The sequence below is a fragment of the Leptopilina boulardi genome, unplaced genomic scaffold (assembly GCF_019393585.1).
Source record: "Leptopilina boulardi isolate dan_hultmark-lab unplaced genomic scaffold, ZJU_Lbou_2.1 LbouV2_123, whole genome shotgun sequence".
Lineage (NCBI taxonomy): Eukaryota > Metazoa > Arthropoda > Insecta > Hymenoptera > Figitidae > Leptopilina > Leptopilina boulardi.
The window spans coordinates 999,208-1,009,429 of record NW_026137667.1 but is presented as its reverse complement, the minus strand read 5'-3'; the positions used below and the strand labels follow the sequence as shown (position 1 = coordinate 1,009,429).

The 10,222-nt window shown below is 28.6% G+C and overlaps 1 protein-coding gene across 2 annotated transcripts; it reads right to left on the bottom strand.

Annotated features, from left to right (window-relative positions):
* Positions 1-1,953: 1,953 nt before the first annotated feature.
* On the bottom strand, positions 1,954-5,346 carry LOC127291107 (carcinine transporter-like). 2 transcript variants are annotated; one of them, XM_051320035.1, is made up of 9 exons: positions 4,946-5,346; positions 4,534-4,729; positions 4,144-4,402; positions 3,856-4,048; positions 3,661-3,766; positions 3,477-3,580; positions 3,077-3,291; positions 2,798-2,928; positions 1,954-2,454 (listed from the first exon to the last, which is right to left on the bottom strand). In XM_051320035.1, exons 1-9 carry the CDS (start codon positions 5,200-5,202, stop codon positions 2,287-2,289), a joined length of 1,629 nt encoding a protein of 542 aa, XP_051175992.1. In that variant the 5' UTR covers positions 5,203-5,346; the 3' UTR covers positions 1,954-2,286. The 2 variants fall into 2 exon arrangements, with proteins under 2 accessions (XP_051175992.1, XP_051175991.1); XM_051320034.1 differs by having other exon boundaries at positions 1,959-2,454; positions 2,753-2,928.
* Positions 5,347-10,222: the final 4,876 nt, after the last annotated feature.

Genomic DNA, 10,222 nt, shown 5'->3' with positions numbered 1-10,222 from the left:
ATCACATTATTTGTTCGCAAACTTTATGTGATTCTTGTTAAACATGGCAGCTACAACTAATATAATATATATATGTTATTTGTAGGGAGGTCAAAGTTAGGAAAAATACCAATAATAAAATTTTTTTAATTTAAATCACAAAACAAGAGATGCACAACTGCGTCTTAACACCACCAGAAAGAGAATGAACAAAAATGGATGACTTTTGCCAGGTCACGCTTTGACACTGCGCCCCCTTCTTCCTCGGTGAGCATCTGTACTAATGTTACAAAATTGTCGATAATATCGCGCGTTGGTAAGGTGGTTCTATTGCGTTGCCTACAGGGGTCCTCGTCTCTACAGGGAGAAAAATGGCTGACTCTGATATTTTGACAAGTGATAAATAATCATTAATCGATTCTTATAATATATGTTAGATAAAGGCACATGACTGAGATAAAGGTAATTATTTATAATGAAAACGTAGTTTTATTATTTGGTTCCTCATTTTCGGGATTTTTTATTTCAGAAGAGTTTTGACTTTGTTTATTTGAAAAAATATTATAAAAATGTTAATTTCGAAAAAATTATTACTATTTTAACTGTTTTAAAATTTTTAAATATTTATTAATATTTATATAATCAATAAAATTAATTAATATTTCCAAAATTTCTTTCCTTGATTTATCAATTCTATTTTTAGTTTAATATAGCCATGTGAAACTTGAAATATCAATTTTGTATGAATTATTCATATTTGTGAAAATTACTCATTTAAAATTCCAGCGAAAAATTCGAGTCATTAACTTAAAATAAAGTAATTTATACGCGAAAAAAAAATTCTGATTTATTAAAAATTTTCAAATTTACATTTGTCAGAATTATAGAAAGTGGATTTTATAATGAGCCTAATTTTAATGTCAAAGAATTTCTATTTAACTAAACTTTGATACAGCAGATTTTCTAATACATGGAATTTTCAAATGATACAATTTCCATTTAACACCCTAGCGATGGTTATCCACTTTCAATAGTCTGGTAAATTTTAGATAAAATTTTTTGTGGTGGTAAGAAGAAAAAAATATATGTGGAAAACAAATAGAATTAAATAAGGACGTTTACGGTACAAGGGAAGTATTCCCCAGTACCGGCGTTGCTAGAAGTGAGCAAGTTGGCTTCCCAGAGTCGAAATCCAATGACAACAATGCTGCAGTATTAGACACCTTGGGTACTGCAGCATTCAATGACACAAGGAGGTTGGTCCATGGGGATACTCAGTTTCTTAAGGTTCCCCTGGTCTGTTTGGAAAGACGTGGAAGTAGAAGAGGAAGCACTTTAAGCGTTTCTAATATCAGCAGCGGAAGAAATTTGATTCCAGACAACGAGACAATTGAAGAAGAACGCGAGAAGTGTTTAAAATTTAAGCAAGAGGAAGCTATTAGTGTCTTCAGAGGATCGAATAGGTGATCGCCAAGATGGTAAAGTATTGCGAAGTCCAGAAGAATGTCAACATGACTATTAAAGACGGACTTAAGAATCTTCCGGATCTTGTCAGTGAGGCAGATAATGGAGATAGCAAACTTGGTGGCGCTATAAGCAATTTGGAGGTGAACTGAAAAGAGCGAAACGCAGGAAAAGAGTTAATCCGGACGTCAGCAACACGCAGGTTGTGAGCGAAGAAGAAGGTAAGATCTCTTGATCAAGATCGGAGGATACTCCAATAAGGAGGCATTCATCGCTGAGGTCACTAAAGTGATTGGAAGCATGGGGAAAGTGCAGACCGAGGATCCACAGGTGACACTGGAGATCCGCGACCTGGATTTCTAAATTTCTAAATATTTATATATAAATAAATATGTTTGTAAATAAATTATTGTTTAAAAATAAACAAATAAGTGTATTTGCGAATAAAAAAATTCTATAAATAAAGAAATATTTATAAACCAATTAATTTTTATAAAATCACTTACAATGTAATAGTTAATTTTATCAAAATGTATCCAAATACTTTATTCTCGATCATTGGTAATTGTGAAAGATGTTTTCAAATACATGATTCCTGTATGCGTGAACTACAACTACAAAGAAGAGGGCTCACAAACACATTTTACATCGATGAGATAATCTTTCTATAGTAGCTGGTACCATCAGAAAATTGACTTACAAAAAGTAAACTATTTAAAGAGAAATCATTCCTATTCACATCAGTATTATTCAGCAGTTAATTAAATATATAATAAGAATTACATTTCATATTATTTAATAAAATATATAATTATTATAACTATTAATTACTCTCATTTGACTTTAAACCAAAATAGGCCAAAATTTTTTATTCTTGCAAAAATCCTCCCCTTCTTGAAGAGTTTGACGTAAATTCTTTCCTGTAGTTTCGGGTAAAAAAAGAATTAAAATTGAATTTATTAATGTCAACGTTGCAATTATTAGCATTGGTAATTCTCTCCATGTACTGGCCTGTAGGAGTAAAATAAATTATATAATATTGTATCTAATTGTAAGACCTGCTCTCTTAATCTGTATTAGTAAAAATTTTAACTAATTTATTTTCAGAGAGAGTTTATTAGATCTGAACTAGCGGATTTTTTGTCCTTATTATTAAACTTAACAAGAACTGAAAACATCATTAGTCTTAGGGTATTTGGTTATTTTAATTAAATTAATTAAACTGAATTAATTGTTTGAATTAAACTAAATTAATTATTTGAATTAAACTTAATTATTTGAATTAAATTTAATTATTTAATATATTTACCAAAACAATAAGATAGGGCGCAATGAAGTGCATGAGAACACTTACAAAATGAATCAAAGCACTGCCCTGTGTTCTCAGAGAGGTTGGAAAAAATTCAGCAACATATTGACTGTATAAAATTTGCACAAAACCTGTACACATTCTACCTAGTGATCCGGCAACAATTTTTACAGTTTCTGTTAAAATTTTTTAAGAATAATTATATAATTAGATTGCAGTCATATATATATTTTTGTTTCGTTACTTTTGAGTTGAGAACATTCAGTGTGCCCGTAATTAATTTAATTTATATAAATAGATTTGATTCCAAATAATTGTAAATACCATTTTTTGTAAATACTAATGTAAAACCAAAGACTGTAGCTAGAAGGAGGCCTAAAAATCCACTAAATCGCAGACCCCAACGAATTGAAATTAATCTAGTAAATATTGCAGCTATAAAACATTCAACACTGAACCAAGTGAAAGACATAAAAATAGACATGTCATATCTATTTGAATAATAGATATATGTATCCATTGTTAATGTAGACTGTGAACTGAAAATTATCAAATTAGTTATGAGATTAATTTTATATATTTATGATGCCTGCACTTAAATATTAATTATTAAATCAAATTAAATTTTTAATTAAATAAATATCGTTCGATCCAAATAAATGATTTACCTGTCTATTATCCATTAAATATGTATGTAAACCAAATAAATATTTGCTAAACTTACAAAACAATTGCCAAAAGGAGAACATTTTTTGCAAGACTAGGAGTACTTCTTATATCCAAGAGAGTTGCATTTTCAACATTTTCCTTTCTATAAGTTATATTTTCCTTAAATAGCAAAGGAAAACAACAATTTATTTTTAATTAATCATAATTTATATTTTATAAACTATATTTTTCCAACTCACCAAAAATTCTTCAAATACCCCTTCTCTTGGAATTTTATTGTTAACTTTTGATATTCTCCGTAGTTTTTTAAGTAATTCATCAACCTTTCCTTTTGTCAAGTACCAACTTTAAAAAACATTTTTTTTTCATTGAGAAATAATTTTCTTTATATAATCGAAACAAATTAATTTAATGCTTTGTCTAATTTCTCTAACCGTGCACTTTCTGGCATGAGGAAAGTAATGAAAAAACAAAGTAAACATGGTAATGAATTAAAGTATGCAAAATGTCTCCAATTTTTAATTATATAAGGCGACCATGTTACGACTAATAATCCTAACGCGAAATTAAATCCAAATACTAGGCAACCAATCTCTGATCTTCTTTTTGCAGAAGTGTATTCTAAAACTACATTATATTAAATTATATTAAATACAATTCTTAATTTATTTAAAAAATTAATTTTCAATTTAGAATTAAAAATTAAATAAAAATATATTCACCGATAATAAATGGAATTATTATAATATTATCATATGCAAAACCCATTAAAAATCGACAAATGGCAAATGTCCAAAAATTATAAGAATTGGCTGTTCCAATTGACGCTATAAATGCAGTTGCTGAGCAGCATAGTAATCCTCTAGTTCGACCATAACGATCAGAAATCCAACCAAAAATGAAATTTCCAAAAATTGATCCAAAATAGAAGATTGATTGTGCTGTTGCTATTAAATATTCTCTATTGCAAACCCAATTTAACTGAAATTACATTTGTGTACTTGAAAATGAAATAAACTATTAAAATAATAAATAATAACGTTTAAAAAATATTTTAATGTGTAAAAAATCATTGTGCTTTTTTTAATTAAAGGTCTTAATAATTATTTTACCTCGACTCCAATACTAGCGTAGGGAACATCGTTAAAATCATATTCCCATTGATTACATTGAATTAATTCACCTGTCTCCCATTTTGAGATATTAAATTTATCAGATGTTGTACTGCTGTTTTGTAAGTTTAATTTTTTATAATGACATCTGTCATAGTATGGGTATTGTTTAGATTGCGGGATAACCAATTGAAATCTTTAACCATTAATAAAATTAATTATTTTTATTTAATAAAAATTAATTCATTAATTAATTATAGTAGAAATTTATTTGAAAAAATTTTAATGAAATAAAACTTATTTCAAGGGAAATTCAAATAGGGGAGTTTTTAATAATTAAAATGAAATTATAAATAGAATATAAGGGTATAATTATAATTAAATTTATTTTTAAATATCAATGAATAAATACTTTTGCTCCTGCGTTAAATTTAGATCCGACACTTCATTTACTTTACACCAATGTTTTTGTGGTATTACCGTAATAAATATTTGCGAGAAAAAAACTATTAAGAATGCAATTGCGAATGGAAAAAAAATCAATATTAATGTCAACTGATATTTTCCAAAACCACCGACATGTGATAAAATGTCATCAAACACTTCCAATTTTCTCTGCTTTTTGAGATTAAAACATTCTTCATTTACATCATTTAGTTCTTTTTCCATTTTTGACAATTTAAATATTTTTAAAAAAATTCGAGTTTGGAATTTTTTGTCGTTGCTTTCAAACACAACAAATGTTTACTATGAGAAATGAAAATATAACATTGTTATAAATAATAACTGGTGTATTTTTATATTTTAAACTTTTTTTTTATTCAGTACTATAGTTGAGTAAACTAAACTTGTAAGAACCTGTAATTTAACTGTCAAGAGTTCAATATAATAGGCAATATAAATGATTCATGCTTTTAAATTATATTCTTTCTGTTATCGTACATATATTTAAAGTTTCTTGAATTGTAACAAATAATTTTTCCGAGTGTTACGTAAAATTCCTTTCAATATTTCTTGTTTTAAATTAATTTCAATTGCTTGATATCAATTTGGGATGAGGAAAGGTCAGTGAATAATTAAATGACCAAACGTTTTATCAAATTAGGTCTTTACTATAAGCGGAGTCATTATATAAACGGATCCTTCTGTATTTGTTTTTCATTAAAAATTTATTAAAGAAAAATTTATTTTAAATTTGAATTTAAAATAATTTTGAAGACAAATTATTTGACACGTCTTGAAATTGAAATTTTCTGTTGACAAGTAAAGTAAATTTTAAATGCATACACGATATATATTATTGTAACTAATGCAAGTAACCACTTAGAAAGAAGCAGGAACAAATGGGCGATGGAACTATTAGCATATCGAAATAAGCTGCTACGAATTTAATAAATCTTCGGTGAAAATTTGAAGATAGAGAGGGAAGTATACGATGTGCCTTATAGAGAATGAAGGCAGCAGATCTAGCAGTCACAGATGTGACTGTACCCTTAATGAGGGAGCTATTTTTCACGAGTATTTTTATCCCGTTTATTGGCCTCTCGTTTCACAAACTGTCGGCTGGATATTAATCATTCTACTCTTATGACTTGAAATTTTATTTCTTCTAAGGATAAAGGAGGTTAAACAGGGGATAGACGGAAAGAGACGAAAGGGGACGACGCAGATTCAAGCTCTTTCATTATTGTTATTAAACCTGCTTCCACAGATAAAGTTCTTTCTGTAGAAGGATTTTTGAGGACGATGGATCACGCTTTGTGTGGCACAACATTTTAAATTAATATTCCATTCTCGTTTTAATAAAAAAAAATTAAGTACAATTCTTTCATTTCTAAATCACTTTTTACAATACCGATCAACTGCTTTTAATACCTGTTATTTACATCTTTGAAAACATTATTATAAATATAATCATTATAATAAATGTTCGAATTAGTGATTGTTTTCTAACTTATAAACGCAGTTGCTGTATATTTTTTCATTGGATATTTAAAAAGTGTAGAGATATCCATAGATATTTGAAAGATATTCAAAAAACATCTTTGCGATATTCAGAAGCTGATATACCAAGGGGGATTTCTCAAATGAAAACGATTTCGAACGTTTCCTGATCAATAAACCAACCATTATTCCAGAAGTTTGTTTCAGACTATTGCAATGTAATATTCGAACTAGTATAAATTATCTTCTATTCTTTAATGCGCTCGCAAAACGAAGTTGCCACTTTGCCCATTCCTACTTTTTCTTGAAACCTTTTATCCTCTTTGTCATTACTGCCACCCTCGTGAGATTTTTCCAAGGGTTTGTGCCAACTTTTTTCATATTCCAATTAGAATATTTTCCTTTGATTTAATACTCTTGAAAATCAGTTATTAACGACTTAACTTTCCAATAAATTTACAGTGCCGGTGCCATATTGTAAAAGGGTCACTCCTTCTACAATATATACTTGCAAAAAGTAGAATCGTGTAAAACTTCTGTACTATTAGCAAACCCTGCCTTTTATAAATTAAACAAAAAAGAAGTTTATGACAATAATTACATTAAACGGAAGTTTTACGCTGAAAATTCATATGAGAGCTAGCCTATTTTTTTAATGTCAGAATTGATGGAAAATTTCTATTGTGAATAGTGTTTCTTCTATGGTTGTCCACTAATCTCACAACTATTAGGTTGACATTTTTTATAATCTTCCCCCTCACACTTTCCACACTGTTCTAGAATACATTTCTCCAGCCCTTACTCTTCTCACTCCCTATTCAACCAGTCTCTCATTCTGTCCCTCTTTCTCTTTCTCCTTTTCTACAGAGTCACCGATGTAATCCCGGATTCAGCACTCAATTTACCACGTTACACAGCGGTTTCTCTGCAACGTTCTTCCCTGAAATTCCACCACCATTTTAGTCAACATAACCCACACATAAGCGTTCCACGTGTCTCCCCATTTCGTTGTCGCCTGCACATACAATATCTCTTCGTTCATTTCTACTCAAATCCCTGCCCACCGGCTGTTAGAGCTCATCTCAATCCCAAACCTTCGTTCATGAGAGAAGAGAGAAGAAAGAGGTAAATACATAGTAAGTTAAACTTGAATTTGTGTGCGTACAAACTGAACTTGTAACAAGCAGCGCACCCCATGTTGCATTTAAATTAGATAAGATAAGTCAGTCAATACTGTACTTAAAGTTAAAACCTAGGCTTTAGTATCGTTTTGAAATTAAGGGTAAATCTATGCGGTGTTCTCAATGATGTGCGACTAATCGACAAAAAAGATGACTATACAGAATAATGTTATTTTATATGTTTTTCTTTATATACTTCTCATTGAGACTTTGGTATCCTCATTTTTTGAATTTTGCTATGAATAACGATTTAATATTTACCGCATTTTAAGAATTTTCTATACTTGACACAAGTTCAGTTGAAATACTGGCGTTCCATTTTTAAGGAATTTTGCATTAATTTAGTTTAGGTTAGTTTCAGGTTGGCAGGCTTTGTTTATTTAACAAAGAAGCTATTCATTTTGGTTATTGACACGTTTCAATGTTCAAGTTATCGCGAGCTTGACATTGGAAAATTCGCTTAGTTGTATTAGTAATTCAGAAATATTATTTAATTCAATTATTCTAATTCAGTTTCATTTAAAGTTCAAATCAGTTTACAATAACTCGTTTTTCCGTCATGGGTCCATTCATCGATACAGAGCATTACTGTAAGTCATTTTTAATAATTATCAATAATAATGTTTCACCTTCTTGCTATTGTTAATAATAACGGAATAAAGTCAAGTTACAGTTTATAAAGAAAATATTATAAAATCGCTTGTTTATTCTATTGAAAATATAATGTTCTTTTATTGTAACGTTTTGCTTATTTTTATCGCATTTGATTTTTCTAAGATTTGAATTGACGTAAAATTAAGTTCTAAATATCGAGTCATTTTGTATTGAATTTGAGATCCAATTTATTCAAAGTTTAGTGATTTTAGTAATAAAAAATATTTGTTAGTTACAGTAAAATTTAGAGATTAAACTTAAGAGTAATTATTGAGTGTAAAAATACGTTACAATTCATATCGAATTTTGAAAAATAGGATTAAAATTAAAAATCCAATTGTAAAACAAAGAAAAATCTAAAACTGATATTTATAAGTTAATATAAAATATATTTGTTTCCCTTTCATAGAATACTGAAACAATATTTTAGAGGGACGTAGTAAAATTCTATGAAGGGGAATAAATAATTTTTTGGGGTGAAATCAAATGCTTCTTTTTACAAATGTGGAATATATTTTTGTAAATGGCTTTTTGTCAGCTCTTGGAAATTAGAATATCCATAAGTCCTTGGGATGTTCGTTGATATCTTACATTATAGGAGGGCGCATGAATTTCCTATCAAAATTAATGGTTAGAATTTTTATTTTCAAGAATTCTTTTTCTCCTTCAGCATTTTGATAAACTCTGAATATTAATTATTTCAACATCACTCATTATCTCCGAAATATGGTAAGTTCCAATTTCGTCAGCATTAAAAATATCACAAGGGTCATAAATACAGGTGTACATTAAATAAGTACATCTATTAATTAATTAATTGAGTACATTTTGTAAAATTTCTTTTTCCACATAAAAAAGTTAATAATTACTGATAATTTTTATATGATTATCATGGTTATGAAAAATCACGTCTCTATTTTCTCAGAACATAAAAATGTTAGTTTATTCCCCTCTGATTCAGAACTGGGATCATTACTAGCATAAAATTGAAGCAAACACTATTAAAATGATATCGTCTACACCAAAGAGACTATACTTAAAAAATGTCATTCATGTTTTTAGTGTGTCATTAAAATTTAGAATCAAAACTGCTTTTCAATTTTATCAGACAAATTTAGAATCACTTTTATTTATACTGGATCTTAAATCTTATTCTGCAAAAAAAATTGAATGGGACGGATGCCAAAACTCGAATACCTGGAGAATATGAAATGGAAAGATGAATCTGTTGATGGTTTTTAAAGCGTTGCAAATACCTTTGGGAAATATTTCGCTTCTGTTTATGGCTCATCTACTTTTAGAATATCTCGAATGTCTTCAATCCAGGTTAATAGCAATATATTGTTAAAGCTTATATATACAACTTGATAGTTGCGACATATGTATGATGTATTTGATTCCCTCATAACGTTTAGAAATTTTAATTCTATTTTATTATAAGATTCGGATTGATTATACAGACTTATTAAATTTAGTTTTATTAAAATTGTCAGGATTCACTTTTTATTCAATAAGTCATTAAACTTTCAAAATCTATGATCGATAGAGATATAAACATTGAATATCGTAAATGAAATTTTTAAATTTGAGAAATTGAGAATATTTGTCATGCATCAATATCTTCTTTAGTATTAAATCGAGCTAGTTTGTAGATTTATGTGTATCATTTCCAATATCAGTCTCATTCCTCGAACCTTCTCTCCAATGCACTATAGCGACCCCATCAAAGTCGAAATCATGTCCATATTCGATATGTACTATGCATTGCAAATGCATTATCTCTCTACTCTGACTCATGAAAAAAAGACTCGACGTTCGCGTATCATAAAAAGAAAAGATGAAGCGTAAAATAAAAGTGGTGTCAAAAAATTTCTTCTAGGAAAATTTAACTAAAATTTTCATTCAAATTA

Bases quoted from the DNA above. Each gene is read 5' to 3' on its own strand.
- LOC127291107 (XM_051320034.1), bottom strand. From the start codon at position 5,202: ATGGAAAAAGAACTAAATGATGTAAATGAAGAATGTTTTAATCTCAAA. The intron at 3,581-3,660 runs GTGAGTTGGAAA...TTGCTATTTAAG, and splicing joins GGGTATTTGAAGAATTTTTG to GAAAATATAACTTATAGAAA. The intron at 2,929-3,076 runs GTATTTACAATT...AAATTTTAACAG, and splicing joins ATTAGTATTTACAAAAAATG to AAACTGTAAAAATTGTTGCC.